General features: G+C 38.9%; 1 protein-coding gene across 3 annotated transcripts in view; it reads right to left on the minus strand.

Annotated features, from left to right (window-relative positions):
* Nucleotides 1-26519, minus strand: part of LOC132770706 (glypican-5-like) — a 445124-nt gene that overhangs the window by 244200 nt on the left and 174405 nt on the right. For 2 of the 3 annotated variants that reach the window (XM_060767937.2, XM_067465942.1), the window contains exons 5-6: nt 24453-24512; nt 21872-21997 (exon numbers count right to left, since the gene is read on the minus strand). In XM_060767937.2, coding sequence (XP_060623920.2) covers nt 21872-21997; nt 24453-24512 — 186 coding nt within the window. The remainder of the gene's footprint in view (nt 1-21871; nt 21998-24452; nt 24513-26519) is intronic. The other variant, XM_060767938.2, reaches the window with a different exon arrangement.

The following is a 26519-nucleotide window of genomic DNA, read 5'->3' on the forward strand; positions in this document are numbered from 1 at the left end:
CTCCTAATCCGTTTCTATTAATGTGCCCAAAAGAGATCTGGGGTCTGAAAGAGGAGGAAGAGAAGATCAGCCTGGTGGGTGGGGTGGCGGTAGAGAAGCCAGCAAGGAGCGCCTCCTCTTTCTGCCCCTTCTGTTTCTCTCAATCTCTCAATCTCTCTCTGTGGCTCACATTGGCTCACATTAGCTCCATCCTGCCTTTCATTCGGACCCAGGGCCTTGGAGAAGGATGGGAGGGTGAGAAACCTCATGGGGGTCTTCTTCTCGAGCTTGGCCTCATCCCCATCTAGCCCCAACATGTGGATGCAGGAGAGGCAGGTGCGCAGCTGGAGGAGCTAACCACCGGGCGGTCCTCTTGCCTCTCTCTCTCTCCCCGCAGGAGACCAAGAGATGCCCATGGACAAGGCAGGTCCGCTCCGAAACCAATGGAGTCAGCCCCGCATGCTACCTGCCCTCTTGCTCCTCCTGCTCCTGGCCTCGGGGAAGACAGAGCAGGTCCTGCCAGAGGAGGGTGAGGGCGCAGGGTGCCTCCTTGCCATCAGTGGACAGGAAGATGCTGCTGGAGCTGTTGCTCAAAGCCTTAGTGGAGACGGACAGCGGCCTCCTGCAGGTGCCCTCGCCTCCCCTCGGGGCCGAGCAGGTCATCACCTGGTGGTACACCTCCCCTGCAGACGGGGGCACCTCAAGAGTGCCCCTCCGGGATTCACGCTATGCACAAATGCGTATCTTCCCTATTGCTTCAGCTGCCCTACAACAACAGTTTTAATAAAACAAGTCCTTGATACTATTTATTGCTCAAAGAAAGCCAAAGAAGATCTTCAGTGGGGCATTGTTAAGGCTTTAGGGACCAATGGATAGTCACAGTGATACTCTCACAATTTGGCAGAAAAAAACCTTTTGAATTCCCAAGCTTCTTGATCCAAACAACTAATAGCATATGCTAGGCTCTTTGAATGCAAGCCTGTCACCTAATTTAGATTTTCTTGAGTTCCTCACTTCAGATATAATGGATGGTTCGTGTAGTCTCTTTCAACTCTATTATTGTATATGGTAGAGTTGAAGGCAAAGTACAACATTCTAACAGGCTTTGAAGATGGTTTCCATCCCATGTACGGACACAATTGCAGACCAGATTTACCATTGTAGATGTAACAGTGAAATATGACTTGGTCAAATTAACTATACTAAGGAGAGGAAACCATGGGGCTTATATTGCCCTAACACAAAACCACAGTTTGGATACATATATGAATCGATTCAATATCAGGTGATGAAACAGAGAAAGATCTTTTCCAGAGCAGCCTTATTTAATACAAACTGAGTGTGAAACTATGAACAAGCACATAAATTACAAGCTAATGAGAAAACATCCCAAATACATCTCCAAGTAGACTGTGATAAATCAATAACAGCAATTATGAAGCAAGCATGGGAATGACCAAGCAGATCAGATAAACACTTTACCAAATATATGAAAACCTCAGATGTCTGTATGATTCATAGTTCATTTCATTACAATCCTCAGGCTGCTCTTCTCTTATCTGAATTATTTCAAATACAGTGGAAACAATTACCTGGGAGCGCATAAATGGAAAGGCATTACAACCATAACATACCTGAGAAATCTTTTAAAACTTTGCTTTTCCACCACACATTGAGCTAATTTATATTTCTGCTGACTTTTTTTCTCCTTGGGGATTATTTCTAAATGCTTGTATTAAAATGCCTTTGAAATACAAATTCATCCGTCCATTTAGATGTGAATTTACACAACAATACCCCTTTCATAGTAGGTGGGAAGAAACAAGACAAATGGCAGTTTATTCCCATACATGGATAATCAACTAGTGAGAAACCATGGTAACCATCAACTTAAACAATTTAAAGGAAAATAAATTGGTGCTATTTGTAGTCACCATTTGTACACCACAGTATACATACTAATGTCTGCATCACCATAATAAATAACATGCTTCATCTTAAAGCATGAGGTACATTGCAGTGGTAGTGGTGGGAAAACCACTGACAATTTTTTAACCTAATCATCATGCCCCATATTCAACAATTTCCACAGGAAGTAAATCTGTGCCAGAGGTGAGAAGAACCTAAGAATTTTTAATTCAATACGAGAAGATGAATATCACCAACAAGGACTAGGCATTTTGAGACTCTTTTAGAGAAGAAATTAAGATTTTCATTGCAGAAAGACACACAGAAATAGTCAATTAATCAATAGAAACAGAAGATTGTCTAAACTATTTTATATATCAAAGAAAAATTTAGCTACAATCCTATATGCCTAGGAATGCTTTGAAATCAAATGGAAATTGAAATTTCATGTTTTTTTCAACTTTGTTTTACTAAAAGTTTTGTTTTTCTTATGAACAGACACGAGTTTCTCTGGGCTGAGAGGGGTGGTATATAAATGTGGTAAGTAAGTAAGTAAGTAAGTAAGTAAATTAAATAAGTCATTCTCAAGAGGTGTTAGGAAGAGTCAAAACTCTCAAGGATAAATGATCTTCCCATCAATGGTAGTACCTTTCTATAGTGGTGGGATTGTGTGCTTTTGTGAAGTGAGAAGCTAAGCTGATGACAGCAGTGCTGCTGATAGAGTCCACCACACCAGACAGCTTTCTTTGGAGGAGCCAAACTAATTGTGCCAACTAGTTACTGAGCAGCAAAACTAGTGGAGTGTGTCACTGGGATGGGATTTCTTGGAGAGAACAGCAAAGCCTCCATAGTTTACTATGTCCAAAAGAAGGCATGATAAACTCTCTTTAAATATCTGTTATTCATGACAAGAAGATCAAAAATGAAGAAAGAGATAGTGGGTCAGATAGCATTGAACAAGCTACTGGAGTACAGCAGAAGACAACTGAGAGTAACATTGTGGTATCAAATGTGTAATGCTTGTTAGAGCACCATGATTCCACATAAACTGCCATGGATACACCCTATGAAATTCTGGTGTTTGTAGTTTGCACTTCCCCCACCTAAACAACTCAAAAGTAAATTACACATGTTTAAAGTTAAGAATTAGGCCCTTTACACACAACTGAATAAAAACCCACATTTTCCGCTTTGAACTGGAATATATGGCAGTGTATACTCAGGTAACTCAATTCAAAGCAGATATTGTGGGATTTTTTGCCTTGATATTCTGGATTATATGGCTATGTGGAAGGGCCCTGAGTCACCCTATAATAAACCTTGATGAGTAATCAAAATATTAAAAAAATATCTGGCTAAAAAATCCTCTAAATTCAGGAAGTAACCAAATTGGCCATAATGACCAGACTAAAATATTGCACAAACCATTAAAGGTGTGAGTGTGTGTGTGTGAGGGGGGGGGGATCATGTGTGTGTGTCTGTGTGTCTGTGTGTATACACACACACACACACACACAAATTAGAGCTGGAAAATCCCACTCACAAAACTGTTAATTGTAAGAAATTCCTTTCCCGTAGCAAAGGCATAACTACTTTACATTACAATTATATTGAATGAATTCCATCATATTTTGTATTTTATTATAACCTTTTAGTTACTTTGTATGGGGTAGGGCTAACCTTAACTGAAAGATGTGGGGATAACCCATGGCCAATTCTGCCTTCTATTGTAGTTGGTGTTCGTCTTATGCATTCTGATGTCATATATGGTGAGGTGACAACAAAGTGGACAGGAATCCAGCTAGCATGCAGATGTTAAAATACAGAAAATCAAATATAACATAGAATGACTACATTTGGGATCCTTAAAAATGTAACTGGAATCAGTTAATTTTCAAACACAACATTCTGAAGTATACATACCATTGAAAATAAAAAGTAGGCATACAAACCCAGGAAGCAGTCTGCATTAGGTTATAAGGAGGTGACGGGAAAACTGTATAATTCAGATAGACTATCCTTTGTTCATTCTAAAAGTCTGTTTGTAATCAGCTGCCTCTGCAGGTGATAAGAGAGTTTTGGGTCTTTTGCCAAACCTCAGTGTGTGGCCACCATATGAAACAAACTAATTCAGTCAATTTGAAAATTAAAAGGATGCCTGGTTTGTAAGGGACGTAGGGAGGGTTGATAAGTATGTACACTTGCCTGATATGGAAAAAGTAGTTTTAAGAACATATAGTTACTCCCATAGAAACCCTTGGAGGCAAGAATTCATCTTCTAGAGTGTTAATTCTATTTCTCCTTATGAAAGAAGAACTGTACAACAATACAGAACCAAACAAGCTATTAAGGAAAATGTATAATCCATTTTACCTGTCTCACCAATCAGACTTGAAAATGAAGTCTGTGCTTCCCTTCCAATGATCAGTCCCAAAACAAGTACCCTAACTGTAAAATACACAACTGAAGACAATTATGTGTTATGATGGACAGATATATTTCACCGCTTGATGGTGCCCCACATGTAAATATGTGCTAAATGTTCCATCTATTGTGACTTCAGGCTCTGATTCAAATCGAGAAGTTGGTAGTATTAGCTATATTAAAGTAGAATTTTTTGCTATTTTAAAATAGGGTAAATATTATTCAAATAACACTGTCAGTGGCTAGTATTAATTGTGATGGCTGAGTAGAGAAAAATGCCTCTGAATGTCAGTTCCTCTAAAGTGGGACAGGCTTTTTAGGACCTCATCAGATGCCCAAGGCCCCAGTAAGATCCACCAATGATGCCAGCTTTAGAGTCCTCAAGGTAAGCAACTGGATCTGGGAACCATATGCAATTCTAAGTTCTCCATAATACCACTTGATGTAGGGTCACCGTGGGATATTAAACGTGAAAACCAGGTACCATGTTGGCGGCTTGTATTATTTGCCTTTCCAAGACACCTTCAAAACTGAAAATATCCTTGGTTATAATTCTAATGCAGCCACTTACTATTTATGTTGATTGCAAATCTCACCTTATTCATTCATATCTATAGAGTGAATGAATCCTTGTATACCATAAAGGATATGGGTTCATGTTTAGAGTGCTTTATTTGTTCTCAAAGAATGCTTAACCACATTTTATCCTGGATTTTACAGGATCCCTTAAACCATAATGTTAATGTACATTTATGAGAAACGGTGGTTTAAGAATCAAGCAGTGCACAGCTATAACTCTTTAATCAAAATGAGAGTCAGTGAGTTGAAAAAAAACTCTCATCTAGAACTTTAGCTGAAGAAAATTTCAAAGGAACAAAGAAAGGAGGAGAATGGAGAAAGACTTGGAGAAAAGTAACAAAGGTATCTTCCTGGGCCAACAAAAACTGATTTTTCCAAGGAAGATTGTTTGATTCAAGCAATAATGGATACTTCTGAATGGCTGGTACATTTGATTCAAGTAACAAGGAGTACTTCTGAAACCCTTGAGAAGTGGAGATACATAAAAACTAAAGAAGATCAGGGCAAGGAGAAAGTGGTGTTTAAACTTGTTTTCTGGCACTATATAATTTCTTTTGTTCACCCCCATCCCTGGTTTTCCTTGCACAAGATTCAAGCAGCAGGGAAAAAAGATCTTATAGCCAGCCTGCTGGTTTCTCTAGCCTTTTAATTTATCACAGAATGCCCCTGGGTTCCAGCAGTAATATACCTGGGCTTAGAGGCATAGTGGAGGAATTTAAATGGTTGCCTTCAGCCACATAAATAGCAGATGTAACAATCCAAACATTTTAATTCCATTCTCAGAATAGGTCCTAGAAAACTCTCCATTCCCTCTAGCAGCTGCACTTAGTCATAACTAATCAGCAGTCTTTCAGGGATGGTTTCCTACTATTGCTACTCTCATTCAGAAACCTCCACGAACCTTAAATGGCTCCTGTTAATAAAGCAAGAAAAATACTACCCTATTAAAGCATAAATTGGGCCCCTTCCCTAGCAAAGCTTTTTGAAGATGACTTTTTTTTCAAAAAAGCACAAGACAAATTAAACATCCCTTCTCACCTCTCTCTAATACTCTGCCCTACATCTTGCAATGCTGGCAATTACACAACTCCACCGTTGTGTGAGGATGGGAGGAAACACACCAAAAGGCTCTGGCAGCAATACAATCAAAGCAGACATTGGGGCACATATCTGAGCACAGCTTGATGTCTGAAAGAATTACAAAAATACTGCATGGATTCAAGACATTACTGTCTCCCTTCTTTATGCCTAACTATGCCAGATGCTTCTGGCTTGTTTGCAAATATTTGCAAATAATTGGACAAAAGGTTGTTCTCAGTTCAGTTTAGGGCAGATTGAGAAAATCTCTTTGTTCTATGCATATTTAAAATGATACATGTTAGATTACAATTCTTTTGAACAAGATTTTGTAACTATTTCAATGATTTCTGAAATACCAATATTTCATATCTTTTCCTCTGTTTCAATATAGGGCACGACTAGTATTCAATTTCTGTTTGTGGGCCTCCCATTGGTATCTCGTTGGCCACAGTTTTGACATAATGTTGGACTAAATAGGCCTTTAAATAGATCCATCTTAGCTCTTATTCTCTTATGAGGCTGCTCAAAAATGTTTCTTTTAATGACAGCCATAGTTTCTCATTCAATATCTAGTACAGTACTGGCACATATTTAAGACCTCCCTGAACCATCATGCAAAAGATTGTTTATGGGATTGTCTATACCACCAAAAAACAAACAGACACAAACAAAAAGCAAAGACAGCTGCAATCAAATTATTTAGCTCCAGACTGCTCCAAATTCAACCAGTTAATGCTATACCTACCTGTAATATACGGCGCTAAAATGGTATTGCTGTTCACACCACAAATTCAAATCAGCACTAATATGCAATTTACTCAGGAGTAAGCAATTTACTCTGCCCCATTGTTTAGGCTGGCTCCTTCTCTGGTCATTTTATCACCATTATTGGGATATGGGCACTACTACCAGTCCTCTGGGCTGTCATGGGCATACTGTTGATTCACTACCTTGTGACACAGCTGCTGGAGTCCCCACACATTATTGCGGGAGGCATGGGGAACCTGGCAGCCCACACCCCACATTGCCCGACTCCAGAAAAGGGTGATCCCATGGGGGGAAGCATCGATTACATGCCCCTCATGGATTCCACTGTCAACACAGGAAGCTTCCTGTGTTGCAGTGGCAGTGGCATGGGCTAGCTTCACCCTACTTCACCCATGGAGCCCCATCGGTGTCATTTGATGGGAGCCAGCAGGCTCCGTGGGTGAGCTGGGCTAAACTGACATATGCTGCTGATTTTAACCCTTTGTGATGAAGTCATAATTCAGGATGGCATGTTCTCCACAGATGCAGCAGCAGATGAGATTGGACATGGCCTAGGCAAGGGGTGGGGGAACAGTTATTCTCTACTTGCTTACTTATGGGTAAAGCATTCATCTCCTAATTGGAACAGGGATTGTGGCATCCACACACACACACATACACACACACACAAATAAAAGGATGTTATACAAAGTATATACATCCTAGCAAGTAGGACAAAATGGCAATTTGTCACCCCAGCAACTTGTCCCTAAACCACCCCATTCTAGATTGTCCATATGTAGGAAAACACAATAGATCAAAATCTCTTGGGAAATATAAAGCAAGAAGTGAGTTTTTGTGTATTATATCAAAGTCTAAAATAAATGCTTTCACTGTCAAAGGAGTCGTATGTCATGTGTCAAGCTCAATCAGCTACAGCCAATTTGTATTCAATTACAACTTGCCAAAATTTCCCAGCCAAGCTGACCAATGAGCAAGTTAGTCGGAAGATTCTGGGAGGTGTAATCAGAGAAACATTCCTAATTTTTGTCTAACTCATTCCTAACTTCTGTCTAACCCAGACCTGGATGTTGTGACATATCATGTGTCAGTTGCAGTCTGCAGGTGTATCACATGAACGTAAGGAGAAAAGACAAAAATCTTGGAATTGTTTGTTATTATCTTGCAAATCATATAATTTTAAAATGTTTGTCACCAACATGAAATGTTTGGAAAGCTCTGGTCTAATCTATGATGCAGTAACAATAATTCCCTACCAATATGCTTTCACCAGTATGATAGAATTTCCAGTAAACCTGTTTTAAAAAATGTCTCAGTGTGAGTATTGGTGCTACAAATTTAGGAGGTATCATTCCTCAAATATTATCATAGTCAAAAGCTGATAATTATACAAGGGCTAGTGAAAAAAGAATGCAGCTATTATCAAATCATAGTTAAACTGCATACAAAACACTTTGTTCCATGGAAGCAATTTTCTTGCTGATTCGTAAGTAATGCTGGTTATGACCTTTAAAATCCTATATGGTTCAGGTCCAGGCTATTTCGATGACATCTTCTTGTACAAACCTGTCCAGGCCCCGAGATATTCAAGGGAAGCCTTTCTCTCAGTTCCACCCCCATCTCAAGCCTAGTTGGTTGGAACGGGAGAGAGGGCCTTCTCAGTGGCTGCCCCTCAACTCTGGAACTCCCTTTTTCCCAGGGAAGCCAGAATGGCCCTCTCCCCTCCTTCCGGCAGCAGGCTAAAACATTTTTATTCAGGCAGGCTTTCAAAGAAGAAGGTTTTCAAGATCAAGTCAGGGGGTGCTGTGGTTTTTAGCTTTGATTATGTTCTTATTGATTTTAGTTGTGAAATTTTAATATCATCTATATTAAATTCTGTTTTAATGTTTGTATACTTTTAGATTTTAAATTATATTGAAATGCTTTTACTGTAAGCCGCTTTGAGTCTCCTTGTGACGAAAAAAAGCAGGATATAAATAAACAACAACAACAATAATAATAGTAATAACTATGTTGTAATAACTGCAACTGGCTGAAAGGAATGATGAGATCAAAAAGCAAAAGAATGCAAAGAGTCACAAAAACTATGCTGAAATATGCAAGAATGAAAGATGTGAAAACTTGAATGTACATATAATGGAATCATAGAGTTGGAAGAGGTCACAAGGGCCATTCAATCCAATGCCCTGCCATGCGAAAACACACAATCAAAGCACTCCTGGCATGTGGTTTTGATTTCTTTTCCAATGCTTGCGGGGAAAAAAATCATTTTTTGAATATGTCCTAAAACCCTTCCCCCAAACAGGCATGGTACCAGCTCTTTGGGAATTCTAGGAGCTGCAATCAAAAATATATAAATTTCCCAAGTTCTGATTTCTTTTGAAAGTTCCCAATATGGATTCCATGGATTCTGAGCATCCTCTCTGGAAGAAATAGTCTCAAAAAGTAATGCGCTCATATTTTGATCTTAATTGTAAGTATCTGAAATAGGGTCCAGGCAGACACAGACAAAGAAACTGACCTACCTGCACATTTGGTAGCTGTCTGTCCGGCCATCTGTCTGGTCATTTTAATGGCTACAATGGAAATGCACATGTTCTACTTTTCCTTTAAGGCAGAAAATGCTGAGATGTATTTTGCACTTAATGATCAATGGCTGCCACCACCACTCCAATTATTCCAAAACCTAGAATCCAGTCCTTCATTATTTTAGGAGGGAAAAGTGAGCGTTGAGTCAACTCTCTTTCAGTAACTATGTAATGATATAGACAGAGCAGCCAAGCCAGCTTCTGGATAACTCTGACTTTTGGTATAATCATATAACTCAACTTCTGGCTATACTGAATAATTTTGTTAAAAGACTCAAATCATAGCAATGGAAGTAATCAGAAACTTCATAAAAGTGGGGAAAAACTTTTGAATAGCTCCTTTTTACAGTTGAACCGATTTTCTGAGTTAGTTCAATTATTTAAATAAAATAACCCATTCTTTTTCTGCAGTGGAGGGGAGCAACAGATTTGCTCTAAGCAAGGGACTGCAAAGGCAAAAAATTCTTTCTTGTCTGACAATACTTCTTAAGTCCATAGAAATGGGTTTGAAAGATGTAAACCTGAATAATTGTTTCTTGATCTTTCTTTCCTAGGAAAGCTTCAGCCTACATGGTCATAATTCCTGTAGGCTGGAATTTGGCTTCCCCACAGGGGTTTTGGTTTTTAAACACTCATGTAATATTCTTTTTCTTGGACCAAGCTTAAACTGTATATAGCTCTGAAGGTCTGGAACTGGGGAGCATGGAGACAGGGTGCCCTTTATGCCATGGGGAGGAGTGGACAGGGTTACTACCAAAATTTGAAAGATCACAGCTTGGAAAGTTTCTGTTTGAGCTTGTGCAGGTGCAATAACTCCATATTGTGTGCATTCACAGAGGCCATGGAGAAAAAATGTACATATGTGTTCCTATTTTTGTCTGGGAAATATTTAGTGGAGCATGCTGTATGACAACTCTTGGCATATAACAGCAACATTTTAGCATTGGGTTGTAAAAGGCTTACCACTGCTGTTCCTGGGCTTTCTGTATAACACACCTTATGACTTGAAGAAGAATTAACATTTTTGTGTATGAAATAAGATCTTAACATGAAGGAACAGAAGGCATCATTGCCAAAGTCTGCAATCCCTCAAAGCATACACAGCAGAAAAAGAGGTCAGCAGACTGTCATTTCTCTTAATGTCCCCTATAGAATGATGATTGAAAAACAAACCTCTCTATTGTTCTTGTCTCTCTTAGAAGGCAATTGAGAATGGTTATCTTTTTCTCCTTAACATTTTGTCCACATGGTTCAATCATTCAGATATTTTACATGCTAAATGCCATAATGGTTGGGGGGGGGGGTGTTCATGAAGAGAATTCTGTATGCATGAATAGAACTTGTAAAATTAAGTTTTGGACATGATGGGTGGAAGGTTTTCAGAGGTATAAATCAAACACACAAACATCATAATTGCTGGGCTCCAAGCCTGGAAATAACTTTGACCACCGCACCACACAAGAATCCAGGAATATAAGCAAATGGTTTATTGTAAAGCACATAAAAAGCATATAAAAGATCAGGAATAAGAAAGGAAGATCTATAATCAAAAAAAGTTTAGCAACAGGTGATAACCAAACAAATGTCTCATAAAGTTCTAGAGATGGCAAAGTCCAGGAAGAGCCATAAATCACAAGTACAGCATAAGTCCACAAGCAAGATGGTATAATTAGTAAAAAAAATTGAACATGAACAGAGACATAGAAAACTTCTAGGATAATAACATCTAAAACCAAGGCTTGACATGAGCCAGGAACATGAGAACTCAGGCTTAGCTTCTCACTCTAACACAGTATTAAACTTGTTGTTTAATAGACACCCATGAAAGCAATACTTTCCCAAGCATTTTCTCCACAACTTTCTGACTGACACAATCTATTTTTGGCTATGATTGGCAAACAAAGACTTTTGTTGATCGCCTTGGCTACAGGTGGTTTCTCCTGGGAACTCTCCTTATCACTCAGTTCTTCACTTGATTCCTTATCTGCTGTTGCTACTTCTGGATCCCCTGGCTGGTCTCAAGGCCCTGCACTTTCAGAGCCATTTTTTTTCACAGAGAGAACCATCATTTCCAAGACCTGAATATACAAGACTTGAGGGCCCATCGCTTTGTACCACAGGAAAGCCCACAATTCACTCTAAATCATTAGTTAAACCATCAGTGTCTAGCTGATCTACAACAATAATTCCAACTCATCATTTATTTACTTAAATGCTTTCTTCACCACAGCAACATTTTTGGATTCCACATGCTTTGTTTTAATGCAGCAGGCCACAATAGATAAGAACTGTTCAGATCTAGATCTGCAAAGCTCTCATGCAAGCCAACAAAACTTAAGTCAAAATTTAAGCTATAAATTTGTCCTACACTTGTTCTTTATGTGCTCCTGCATAAACACACCTGATGGAAAGGAACAAATGGATAGCAAGTGATAGTATGATTTGGTGCAAATTTTTTCACTGAATTGCTGCTACTTCCAAGATTTGATTACAGATTTTTTTTCTAACCAGTTGCTGCATTTTCAAAGACTATGTGGTTAATCTTGTCAATTGAGGATGGTAACATTTAAAAAAAAGAAAAGTAGGATCAAAATCTATAGAGCATGCTGTCATCATTTTTAATTTTAAAAATTAGACTCTGATTTTGAAGCACTCCTTTTCTCTCTTTTCCTTACTACTCTTAGCACACTTCAGACAATAGATTGTTACAGCTTGAATCCCGAGGCATCCAGAAATCCAAACCCAGGTCTCTGTAGAACCTCCAGTGACAAACTGGATCTCAAATCGTTTCAGACTTTTGCTTATTTTGAGATAATATTTTCTCATTCTGAAGTAAGGATGTAAATCTTGAAAATTTTTAATCTCACAGGTATGAATTTTACCATTTTTCTTAACTACATTTTTCAAAGACTAGGATTTATTCTGTATCCAAGATATTTATTTGCCTTTTTGAAAGGAAAACATCAAAAAATCTCAGAATCTATTCTTCTTAGGATTGTTGAATACTTGAGAAAGCCATCATTTATCCACTTTGGAATATTTTTGCATATTTTTTTCCTTCTATTCTGAAGTAACTATATTATGTAGGTCAGTGGTTCTCAACCTGGGGTCCCCAGATGTTTTTGGCCTACAACTCCCAGAAATCCCAGACAGTTTACCAGCTGTTAGGCTTTCTGGGAGTTGAAGGCCAAAACATCTGGGGACCCACAGGTTGAGAACCACTGATGCAGGTAGTTATTTGGCGTATTCATTTAGTGTAACATAATATTTATCTCTCACTGCAACTATTGTTTATATTTTATTTATATTTTGATTCTATGAGTGGATATGGGTTATTCAGTCTTACTGAGACATTTGATGTTGATGTCAAAAAATCTTTTCACATGATTTCATATACATGCTCTGAGAGCCTACCTGGTAACATGCCCCAGCTCTCACTTTCTTGTGGATTTCGCATCTTCTGTTCTACACAGTGTGAGTTAAATAAATACATACAGCAAGAGACTTTTTGCTACTCAAATAAAGCCAAATATGAACTTTCTACATGAAAGTACCAACTACAATAAATAATGATGGATTCTTGATTTTGTATCAGCAACCAGATAATTCATGTGCATAGATGGATCTCTCATGAACTCTGTTTCCAAGTTACTTCAACAAAAACAAAAATGGAGAGCATAATTATTCTAATTTCATTGTTCCTTTATGCATTTCATAAAGTTGTCTGCAGAGTAAACCATATTTGTTTATGGCATCCACTAATTGATACTTATGCTCTTTAGAAAAAAAGTAGCATTTATAAATAATGCATGACGTAAATATGAAATGAAATAGCATGACACAATATTCATAAATAGAACATGTCAGTCATTAAAGAAAGCAGATTTAAGTTCTGCAAAACAAATCAGTACATTCAATTGTACTTATAAATTTCACATTAAATCAAAACTGGCAGCTGCTACTATTTAAGGACCATATGGGAGTAACATTTCATTTTACTGGAATAACATTAGTCACTACAAGGGGAGAGGTTGGCAAGATAAAAAGAATATAAAAGATACCTAACTTATTTAATAAGTAAAAATAATCATAATTTCAACCGTTCTGCTCTAAATATTTTAACCCAGTTGCTTAAAGTTGTTACAATAGTATAATGGTTAAATGTAGCCCTGGATTGAATTTCACTTGTCATAAACTAGCCTTAGTGTTTCATTACAAAAAATCCTCTTATTCTTGAGATCTGTTTAAAGCAGTGGTTCAACTTGTGGGTCCCTTGATGTTTTGGCCTTCAACTCCCAGAAATCCTAACAGCTGGTAAACTGGCTGGGATTTCTGGAAGAAGAAGGCCAAAACACCCGGGGACCCATAGGTTAAGAACCACTAGTTTAAAAGATTACAGAGTTAACCTATCTGCCTTGCTTTGATTCATGGTGATGATCAAGATGATCAGAGCAACACTTTCTTCTGTGGACTAAAGGATTTAGGAAAACCTTGGTGGTTTGGATCAGGGTATGGGAGGTGCAACCCTACTGGGTGACATCATCGTGTGTGAGAGAGAGAGAAACTCCATGAATAATATTGCTGTCATGCCTTTTTCTCCCCATTTTTGTTACAGAGAGAGAGAGAAATTGAGTTAAATCCTTACAATCCTTCCAAAGCTGAAGAAAATCTCAGTTTAAGCTCACTATCTTTCTGGAGTGAAGTGAGAAACCTCAATTTATATGGCATCCTGCCAAAAGTGACCCCTTGAGGAAAGGGGAAGGTTGAGGGTTCGGAGCTCACCCCAATGACCTCTGGGGTATTTTTTAAAGAGTAAAGTTTTTAAGTGATGTTTTCAATGGTGGCCTTTTGCAGACTAGAGAGAAAAAAATAAAGGGAATATTTAGGAAATGATATCCTTTGAAACTGCAACTGCAGTGAAATCTAATGATCACCTTAGGAAGAGTGCAGAATCCTCACTGAACTTGATGTGAATCAACTCCTATGATAGCACCGCTATGGGATCAAAGGAAGAGCCCAAATACAAGAGGATTGGCACAAGAGGCAGGCACTCAAACTATTTTTGCTTCATGTCAGTTTCATATCGATTAAATCCTTACATATTTCCAGAGTTTCCATGAGAATATGACTTGTAACTAGAAAGAGCCTTGGTGTGACCATGCAGAATGCTGGATTGATCTGATCTATCAGGGCTTTTATGTTTTCAAAATAGGTCTATCAATAGGCCTATTTCAAAATCTCCAGTTAAGAGGGGGTTTTGTCTGTTCCCTTTATACCTATCAACATTTCTTGATTAGCCACTGCTGGGGAGTAGCATTTCAAATGAGAAAAACAGTCCATCTGGACTCTTTAAGCATTTATCACTCTCTCCCTTTGACTATATTTTAAATATGCCTGATTATAGTTTTTCACTAGGTGTCACTTTAGTACTATAAGGACAACTAACAGCCCTGTTCTGATGATGGTTGAGGGGGGAAAACAAAATCCCTAAATTCAGCTAAACTATATTAAGCCATTATTTCTCAGGAGACATGGATTGATCTCTTTTAGCTAGGAGCAAAGCTAAAAGAATGTAATGTACAGGTGGTCTTTTCATCCCTCCTCCCTGTTGTAAGACACGGACCCACAAGAGCCAGAAAAATAGTACAGGTCAATGACTGGCTTAGAAAATGGTGTCAGGAGGAACGCTTTGGCTTCCTCGACCATGGCCTGCTTTTCCAGGAGGATGGCCTACTGGCAAGGGATGGGGTGCATCTCACACAAGTAGGAAGACACCTTTTTGCTCACAGACTCGCAAACCTCATTAGACGCACTTTAAACTAGGTCCACTGGGGGAGGGGGACAACAGCCTTGCGAACACTACTTTACCCATAATGTCTGGGAATTGCCAGAAGGCTAAACGGAGGGCTGCACAAACACAACAAGGACCAAGTACCAAAAGCACAATAATCCCAATTAAACAGCTCAAGGGAAGATCTCAGGGGCTCACATGTCTTTACACTAATGCACAGAGCATGGGAAATAAACAAGACAAACTCCAACTTTTAGCACAACACCACAAATATGATATCATAGGGATCACTGAAACCTGGTGGGATGACTCCTGTCGCTGGAATGTAGATATCGAGGGGTATAACCTCTTTCACAGAAACCGAACAAAGGGGAGAGGAGGCGGAGTAGCCTTATATCTTAAAAACTCTTATGCTGCAGAAGAGATTCAAGACAGCAATCTGGGAAACCAGCTTGAAATCATCTGGATAAGAATCAAGGGAACTGGGACTCAAAAAGATGTCGTTGTAGGCGTCTACTACAGACTCCCAAGCCAGGAGGAAGAACTTGACGAAGTCTTCTGCCAACAGTTGACCAAATAGGCACAGAAAAGAGATGTAGTAGTCATGGGCGATTTCAACTATCCCGATATTTGCTGGAAAACAAACTCGGCCAAGAGTACAAGGTCCAACAAATTCCTCACTTGCCTTGCAGACAATTTCATGGTCCAGAAGGTAGAAGAGGCAACAAGGGGATTGGCTACTCTTGATCTCATCCTAACAAATGCGGAGGACCTGATCGATGCGATCGAAGTGGTAGGATCCTTAGGGGCAAGTGACCATGTGCTCCTGCAATTTGAGGTACAAAGGAAGGCCAAAACTAAGACAAGTCAAACCCGCATTTTGGACTTTAGGAGAGCTGATTTCCAAAAAATGAAGGAAACGCTGAGCACAGATACTAAAAGACAAGGGAGTTACGGATGGATGGGAATTTCTCAAGAGTGAAATACTCAAGGCGCAATTGCAAACCGTGCCAACAAAGAGAAAAAATAGGACAAGTGCAAAGAAGCCAGAATGGATGTCCAAAGAACTTCTAACTGTGCTAAGACACAAAAGAGACATGCACAAGAAGTGGAAAAAGGGAGAAATCACCAAAGAAGAATTCAAACAAATAGCCAACACCTGTAGGGAAAAGGTCCGCAAGGCTAAAGCAAAAAACGAGCTCAGACTTGCCAGGGACATTAAAAACAATAAAAAGGGCTTCTATTCTTATGTCAGTAGAAAAAGGAAAAACAAGGAGGCGATAGGACCTCTTCGAGGAGAAGATGGGGCAATGCTGACAGGGGATAGGGAAAAGGCAGAACTACTTAATGCCTTCTTTGCCTCGGTCTTCTCAGAAAAAGAGAGTCTTCAACCTCAGCAAGATGGAGTGGATGAGGGATTGGAGGACATCCAACCCCAAATTGGGAAAGAAGTCGTCCAGGAATACCTGGCCGCTCTTAATGAGTTCAAGTCCCCAGGGCCAGATCAACTACACCCCAGAGTATTGAAGGAACTAGCGGAAGTCATTTCGGAACCATTGGTAACCATCTTTGAGAGTTCTTGGAGAACGGGAGAAGTTCCAGCAGATTGGAGAAGGGCCAATGTGGTCCCAATCTTCAAGAAGGGAAAAAAGGATGACCCAAACAACTACCGTCCAGTCAGCCTCACGTCAATACCGGGCAAGATTCTGGAAAAGATTGTTAAGGAAGTGGTCTGCAAACACTTAGAAACAAATGCAGTCATCGCTAATAGTCAACATGGATTTATCAAAAACAAGTCATGCCAGACTAAGCTGATCTCTTTCTTCGATAGAGCTACAAGCTGGGTAGATGCGGGGAATGCCGTGGATGTAGCGTACCTGGATTTCAGTAAGGCCTTCGACAAGGTCCCCCATGACCTTCTGGCAAGGAAACTAGTCCAATGTGGGCTAGGCAAAACTACGGTGAGGTGGATCTGTAATTGGTTAAGTGGACGAACACAGAGAGTGCTCACTAATGCTTCCTCTTCATCTTGGAAAGAAGTGACAAGTGGAGTGCCGCAGGGTTCCGTCCTGGGCCCGGTCCTGTTCAACATCTTTATTAACGACTTAGATGAAGGGCTAGAAGGCATGATCATCAAGTTTGCAGACGACACCAAATTGGGAGGGATAGCCAATAGTCCAGAGGACAGGAGCAGAATTCAAAACGATCTTGACAGATTAGAGAGATGGGCCAAAACTAACAAAATGAAGTTCAACAGTGACAAATGCAAGATACTCCACTTTGGCAGAAAAAATGAAATGCAAAGATACAGAATGGGTGACGCCTGGCTCGAGAGCAGTACGTGTGAAAAAGATCTTGGAGTCCTCGTGGACAACAAGTTAAACATGAGCCAACAATGTGATGTGGCGGCAAAAAAAGCCAATGGGATTTTGGCCTGCATCAATAGGAGCGTAGTGTCTAGATCTAAGGAAGTAATGCTACCCCTCAATTCTGCTTTGGTTAGACCACATCTGGAATATTGTGTCCAATTCTGGGCACCACAATTCAAGAGAGATATTGACAAGCTGGAATGTGTCCAGAGGAGGGCGACTAAAATGATCAAGGGTATGGAGAACAAGCCCTATGAGGAGCGGCTTAGGGAACTGGGCATGTTTAGCCTGAAGAAGAGAAGGCTGAGAGGAGATATGATAGCCATGTATAAATATGTGAGAGGAAGCCACAGGGAGGAGGGAGCAAGCTTGTTTTCTGCTTCCTTGGAGACTAGGACGCAGAACAATGGCTTCAAACTACAAGAGAGGAGATTCCATCTGAACATTAGGAAGAATTTCCTGACTGTGAGAGCCGTTCAGCAGTGGAACTCTCAACCCCGGAGTGTGGTGGAGGCTCCTTCTTTGGAAGCTTTTAAGCAGAGGCTGGATGGCCATTTGTCAGGGGTGATTTGAATGCAATATTCCTGCTTCTTGGCAGGGGGTTGGACTGGATGGCCCATGAGGTCTCTTCCAACTCTTTGATTCTATGATTCTATGACATCCAAGGAAATGGCTAATTCTTAATCAATTAGAGAGGTAGGGAGGAATAAGCTATTTCACTTCTATGAGAAGAGTCTGCTCTTGCTTTGCACAACCAAGCCACAAGAGGGGAAAGAAAGTACAAAGTCATGTCAACAGAGCTGGTTTAGTGATGCCTCACTCTTAATACCAAAAGAGAATTTCTAATGATATTCCATCACTAGAAAATTCAGAGAAGCAGCCACGTACTTAAGGAGGGTGGTTAACGGTTCAGCCCCCCATGAAATGTGTCAGGTTAAAAAAACCTCGTTTACTCATGAATTGGTTAACCAGTTAAAATTAATGAGTAAACCATTTTTTTAACATGATACATGGGGGGGGGGGGGGGTTGAAACCTTAAAACCCTCCTCGAGCTACAGCAGCAGAGCTGGGAAAAGGAGAGAGAGCTAGCCATACCACTTAAAAATTCAAGCAGTTGTAGTTCAGGCATTTGTAGTCCAAAAGAATAAGTTTTCTCAACTCAAATCTGTACCAGACTTTTAAGAAAAGCACACTGTCATATGGCCACAACATGAGACCATAGTTGCACAAAGTGTGCCTCCTGCTTTTATTCTGGAGGGTCAGCATGTTGGAAGGAGCTCCCTGTGGTGCAATGGGTTGAACTCTTGTGCCGGCTGGAGTGATGAATGACAGGTTGGAGGTTCAAATCCGGGCAGAGCATGGATGGACTCTCTCTGTCCATTCCTGCTTCTCATGCAGGGACATGAGAGAAGCATCCCATAAGGATGGTAAACATCAAAACATCCAGGCTTCCCCTGGGCAATGTCCTTGTGGGCGGCTAATTCTTTCACACCAGAAGTGACTTGCAGTTTCTCAAGTTGCTCCTGACATGAAAAAAAAAAGCATGTTGGAGTCCTTTGAGTGTTGGACTGGAATTCTGAGAGACTAGAGTTTAAATCCAGTTACCCATGGAAATCCACTAGGGATCTTGGGCAAGTCATTACTTCCACAGGCTAAGAGGAAGGCAAACACAAATGCCCTCCGAATAAATTTGACAAGGAAACCCTATGGTGGGGTTGGCATAAGTTGGATTTGACAAGTTCACTTTATGGCAACCCTACCATAAGGTTTCCTAGCCAAATCTATTTAACAGCAATCTAATATTCCTAAGGTCCATAGAGGATGTGGGGAGCCCCTCTTCCTCTCTCTTGCACACAATATACCAAGCTTCAGGTAAAGAATTTCCATAGTAGAAGTGCTCACTGTCATTAAAGTGTGATAATGATTATATTAAGCACCCAAAATGTGTTGTTTCTAGTTCAAAAGTAACCCTTTTGCAAAACCTTTTGCGATTTTAGGCTACTGATCAGAATGTCCTAGTGAAATGTATCCCACCTCACTCTCAACTCAAGACTTCTTTTATAAAACAATCCTTAGTCTTCTCAAGTCACATTTTTCCAGTAAGGTAAAAAGAACAATAAATGAATCTGAAGCAAACAAGCCTGGAAAGAATTCCTTAAGGATCTGTAAACAGAATGCACATCAAGAAAGCATGCACAGAGAGTGCCAAATGTAAACACTCAAAGCTTTCCATGCTGTGATGCCATCAGGGACAGAGATGATCTTTGCAAAGGTTACAAAGGTCACACAGTGTTTGTTACATTTATGTGGCTGACTCTGCCATGTCAAGTTTAGATCTGGATTTGGACCAAGCCAAAAATCAGTTCAGCGTGACGTCTCAAGACAAGACATTAATCTATGTCATTTCTCCCTAACCACAGACCAATACAGATACAATTTAGCTTTTCACTTTGGGAAAATGAAGCAAAATCTATATAGTGGGATTGCATGCAATATCTTCCAGGGAGCATCTGGTTTCCAAGGCACTTTTAAAAACATCAGACCCAACTCCATATTAGGAGGATTATGAAAAATTAACATAGTAGCCACCAAAAACTGGCACTGCTGTTGCCACCATAAGTGGCTACACCAGGTTCCACTTATGACCCACCACTTTGCCAAGGGACCCCCAATCAGGACCAGACCTATCCTTTACCTAATTTTACCCTCCCTTTGCTTGAATTTCCCCATCACTCTATAACCAATTTTAATCATAGTTAAGGATTACATCAGGTCACATTTTAATCATGGCAAACACTGACCTGCTTCCCTTTTAACTAGAGATTGCTAATTAAATCCAGTTGCAAATAATGGTTTGGCATTAACTGTAATTAAGTGGTAGGTCATGTTCCATGTATTCTTCTCTAGTTTGTTCTCCCAACTGTTATGTTTATCATTGCCTGACTCTTGTATAAATTACTGCTGACTTTTTTCATAGATTCAGTTGGTTCTAAACCAATTCAATACCTGCAAATCTGTTGTTTTTACAAAAATGCTTTCAAAGTGCTATACAATGGGCTCTTGTTATTCCCTGGAGATTATTTCTCCCATGGATACCTAAATCCATTGTAATTCAGTGCTATACAGTGAGCGCTTGGTATCCACTAGAGTTGGCTTCCCCATGAATGCCCAAATCCATGGATGGTCAAGTCCATTATATTCAGTGCTGTAATAAAATGGCATCCCTTATACAAAATGGCAAAGTATGATTTCCTTATTGGATTTTTTAAAAAATGTTTTCAACAATCCCACAAACAGATATGGGCATTAAATAAATAAATAAATAAAATTGCAACACATTCTTTTTTCTAGTTTTGGCGAACTATAATAGTCTAATAACCAGCAGCAATTTACCCAACATCATCATCAGGAACCAGAGTTTAACAACTGCATGATACATATTTCTCTATCATATAAAAGGTTCATTCAACATCCACAAAAATAAGATATCCCGTGTTATAATATCAACTGTGAATATTCAAGTCTTCACAAAAATCACAGCATCATCAATGCTTGTGTAGTGATCAGACTGACTATCAAAGTGGTCAAAATAAAGTAAATGATTAAAACAGTCTGGTATGTTTACTTATCTTTTTAATACATCTCTAAATCTTTGTGTTCTATTTATATCTATAAAGCAGAATACACTAAAAGCAGTCTTTTGCCAAAATTTGAAAATGAACACACAGCAAAAATAAATATGAACTAACCACAATAACTGAATAACTCACAAAGATGTGATAACAGCCAAAGATCTGTTCTTTTGAGCTAATTATCCTTTAGCACTTGTCAACATACACTATACTCCAGAAGGCAGGAGAAATATTTCTTTCGATTACAACTCCATGATCAAGAAAGATGAGAAATAAGGATGTTCAACATATAGGGTTACAGATTTAATCAACATCAATGGGGTTTTATTGTACCAAATGTATGCGGTGCAAACGAACAGAATATAAGCCACAGTTATTCTCGACTAAATGAATCAACAAGAAATAAATGACAAACGGAAATGTAAATAACTGGTTTTGCCCCAACAAACATACCACTTGGAGAGAATTATCAGTGAAATCTATTTCTATAAGAGAAATCTGAATGCAGAATGCAGATACCAATTAATTCCAATTACATATATATGAAGAGTTATTGCCTTCTGTCCCTTTGTATCGCAGACTGGATAGTACATGTTTTGGTCTCCCCAATCTAGACATCCATTGCAGCACAAATAAAACAAGGATCATTTTGAAAACTTGCATAGCATACATTACTCTTTGAAAAATGAGTAGAAAATGGGAAAGATTAAAATACAAGCCATAAACAATAAGAATACCACTTTTCACAGTTACCTTTCTACAACATCCTCTCCATTCCAGCAAGTTGAGCTGTCTTTCATCACAAGGTCCCCATCACAGAGCCTTTCTGTTAAAGAGGCATAAAGAGTTCTGGACCGTTTCATGTAGGTGATGAATTCCCTGAGAATTAGAAACACATCATTAAAACAGAACGTTAACAATAGCAAATTGGCATTTTAAACTGCTTACTAATCTGGATAATGTGTAAATCATATGCACAGCACACCTTTGCATTTGAGCAACAGGTCAGCTCTTTCTCTAACAATTCATGGTGTAACTATTCTACATAAATACATGCACAATCTACTGTAAGATTCTTGTGCTGAAAAACAGCCTTAGGAAGGAACTGTGGAGGAACTGAAGAGCTGATTATTTTTTCTTCCTCCTTTATGTTTCTGCTGAAAATTATCACCTTGATTTACTTTCTCCCACAACTAAATTCCAAACCCAGTTTTTTCAAACTTGTGGATTTTTAATACTTTGGAGCTTTGCAAATCCCTGTCTGGAATCCCCAGGGGAGAGATTGTTTACAGAAAGCTGAGGCAGAAACATAGTGACTGGAGAAAAGGTATATTTCATTATATACTTCTGATATAAATTTCAAAATATACACATGTCCAAGACCTCCTTTAAGGCCTCCCCCAGTTTCGTGGGCCCTCAGTGTCAATTGTAAACTTGGCCTAAAATGACCAATCGTTCACCCTTCCCAGGAGTCAATGTAGCAAGAAGCCAAGTATCTGCTAAATTTTTGATTTAGTACTTTCGTTGTTGGACTGGCTGAGGGAAGCAGATGGTAGAACAGTGTAAGTTCCAGATTTTGCATGAACTCATTCCTCTTAATGCATGCAACACTATGCCATGATTGAACATTGTGCATAAATGCTTTCTTAATATGTCCAGGAAGGACTAGGCCAAGATTTAATATTCTATTTAGATCCTTCACCTCCCCCCCCCCCCCCAACAAACTACTAACTCATAATTTTAACTGTAGTACAACCATCATGTAAAGAGAAAACACACATTTGTATATTTTTAAAAAACATCGAAGGAGTACCGGTAAGTTATTTTATTCTGCAGTTAATTTCTAATTTATAACTGCTTCAGGCAATTGAAAACATGTCAAAAGAGATGCAAGCTCATCCTTTACTGCCTGTTACACTTTGGCATTACAAGAGCAAATTCATCACTGAAGTTGGACCATTATTTTTATGTGCTAGTGAACAAGGTGAAGGATGCTGGTTTGGTATGGCCAAGTTTGCAATTTGTGATTTGAAAGAAAAATATTTCTGTCAGTGAGCTATGTGGTGAAGTTCTAAGACTAGGCATCGGACTATATTTGCATTAAGTGATGGAAAAGATATTATCAGTAACCATTCAAGCATCCTGTTTTGTATTTGCTTCCATATATATTCTGATACCAAAGCAAGAAATAACCCAATATTCCATGAGTCCAAAGAGGCAAGACTGTGTCATTTGTAATATGAGTACCAACAATTGACGATATAAGAGGGGGTCCAATTCCTCTTTGGAGGGACCCTGCTCTACATGCAAGATGATGTTTATGCCATTCCTCCTTTTGGAATTGCTCTGTTATGGAGCCAGCTTTACCTGAAATGGAAGTCAATCCTTTAATTGAAATAATAGTTTCTCCAGCCTTACAACTTGGCAGCTACTTCCAAGCAATTGATTTTAGATAATAAGAAAAAACAGGACCCTGATCGTATCGTAATGAATTATTATAGCAGTTTTACTAACAACAGGTGCTTGTGCTCTTGTCTGCTTCTATATCCAGAAAACCTCAGGCAGCCTTTGTACTACCCTTGGTCCCATGTAAGCCACCCCGAGTCCCTTTGGGGAGATAGAGGCTGGGTACATAAATAAAGTTGTTATATTATTATTGTTGTTGCTTTGATTTGAGGAGCAAGGTCCGCCATATACTATGCTGCCATAGAAAGCAAAATATCCTGATCCAACATCATCCACATCAAAAATAACACCTGGCTCAGAAGGGTGGGGCATCATCATACTATAGCACTGTATAAAATTGGAAGTTGAGTATCCATGCATTTTGGCACCCACAAGAGATACTGGAACAAAACCCCAATGGATATCAATGTTCAACTGTGTTATGATTTATTTACCTTCCCTTAGCCATGAAAATAGCAGATATCCCATCCCCCAGTCATGTTTCCAACAGATAAAAAAAACTCATCATTTTAAATCTGGAACTCAGATACTCCACTTTACAATAAAGTTTGAGCACATAGTGAACACAAAATTCTTTCTTTTGTTGTTTTTTTCTGTTTAAAGTGCTAGTTCTAATGGACAAGCAGTGGTGAATATATGGTCTTCCAAATGTTATTGGATGGAAATGCCAACTGTCTCACAACTTTCTGTCTTGGATATGGTTGATTGGAGTCTAACACCATCTGGATGATTACCTGTTCTCCATCCCTGATTCAGATTTTAAAAGTATTTTATCATAACATTGAACAAACCCTACTATTCTCAGGATGTGTTTGGAGAGCTCATTTCACAAAGAGACAAAGGTATGTTGGCTTTGTTTCATTCTTACCGGGACATTTTTTTCAAACTTCTGGATTTGTCATTCTTTGAAGCTTTCAGAGGCAGAGAACTGGATTGGGCCAGGGAGAATAGTCAGAAGAGGGGAGGGAGAAGGGGAATTCAGGCAAATGAAGAAAGAAATAAGAAACAAAAAGTAATAAATTATTTGAAAGAAAAGATAATCAAGAACATGCACAGGATTAAACCAGAAAAGAACAAATGCAATTAAAATATGCTTCAACCTATTTTTTAAAAAGTGGCACAGCCCATCCATAGTTTAATCATGACAAGAAGGAGCTCTTTTCAGTTTGGTGATTTAAGCTATTTTTTCTCTGAGACACAAAAGGAAAGTTATCCTTTTTAATAAAAAAAAACACCCAATAAAAATTGTTATAAATGAAATTTAAAATGCTGAAAGTAAATTGACTGTATGTATCTGTCATATCCAAATGTCACATAAAAAAGAGTTACTGTATACATGTGAGAACAAAGAAGAACAAATGATTTGTGGATGAGAAGTACACACCAAAATGCTTAAGACAGAAAAAGCATTTGTTTTCAGGGACATAAAATATGAAATCTAATAGTTAGTCCCAATCAGAGATCTAATTAATCAACTGAACATCTATAACATGCATAAGTATTGATTTAGCAAGTTGCCAGATCTACTATAGTTGGAACTAGCAACTGAATTTGAACCGTTGTTTTGTCTCTAGAAAAATTATGTATTGCTCTTTCATGTGCACAGGGAAGGTAGTGAATGAATGAATAAATTAAGTAAGAGGAGCAAAAATTCAATTATATCAAAAGCTACAGGTTCAATCTATAGCATCCTTAAATTGAGCTGGGAAAATGTTTATAGTGATGGTTCCTGTCAGAGGAGATCACAGTGAGATAGATGGACCAATACTCTGAGTACATGATGTCAAGGGAACCAAAACCCACAGCAGTATCTTATGCTCTTATCCAAGCACTATAGATATCTGGAATGTGGGTGACATAGAAGAACCATTAAAAAAACCTTAAATTTTCAGATATATTTTAAAGAAATAGGTTCCCAGAAGCCACTGCAGGGAAGCCTATGAAATGAGGAGGCATATAATGATAGAAATATTTCCATGTATCATTAAAGTTCAAAAGCGAGTCACAGGTAATATAATTACAGTGAAATCTTTATATTGTATTACTTCAGCTGTTCCTTTCTCCTATAAAAGTTCAAATGTTTTGCTTTTGAACAGACTACAGGCCCAGTTAGTCTTTAGTGGGAGGATATATTAAAGTGGAGCCCAGATCTCTTTGCCAAAGACCTTGCATTTTCAGATAGCCTGAGCTAGGCTTATATTTTCTAATCAAACAATACATTCTGCATGTATTGATTAGGGTGCTGGTTACATGGATTCAATATGGTAGCTCTCACTTTTCCAAGAATCTCAAACCTTTGCAATATTCCTGTGTTGAAACTCTCAGAAATAAGTGAATAGTATTTTCAAAGTTTGCATTTCTGAATTGCTTTTGGAGAAAACAGGCAGGGGAAAGTCGCTTGCTGTACATATGCTGGAAAGATGCAGTGTCGAATATATATAAGCAAACAACATGCAGATTTGATGCAAGTTTCAGCCATGCCAGCATTATCCTCATACAGACAGGTTTTGCAAAGTTAAAAAGGTATTAGGAGAGGAAAATAAATTTAGATGGTGATAAAACAGAAACTGGTATCTGAGCAGACACAAGAGCAACAAGGGATAGAGGAAATAAGAGAAACATACATGAAATGCTTACCAATTTGGAATTGATAACATCATCATCTTGGAAAATGATAGGGAAGTAAAATTGTCCTACTCTGTTAACACTCCTAAACACATTGCTCACTAATTAATTGCTATTGAGGACTAGAAACTTCTTGATTTACAGTGCTGTAAGTGGGGTTTGCTTTCTTGGATTTGGTACCAGTCTTTCTTTCTCCATTTATATAATGGAAATTGGACAGTACCCAAGTAGAGTTATGCTATTCAGAAGAGATAGCTAGGGGTACATTGTAGGTGCTATCCAGCTGCCATTTTAAATCCAGGGAAATGGA

This window comes from Anolis sagrei, chromosome 3 (genome assembly GCF_037176765.1).
Source record: "Anolis sagrei isolate rAnoSag1 chromosome 3, rAnoSag1.mat, whole genome shotgun sequence".
Taxonomy (NCBI): domain Eukaryota; kingdom Metazoa; phylum Chordata; class Lepidosauria; order Squamata; family Dactyloidae; genus Anolis; species Anolis sagrei.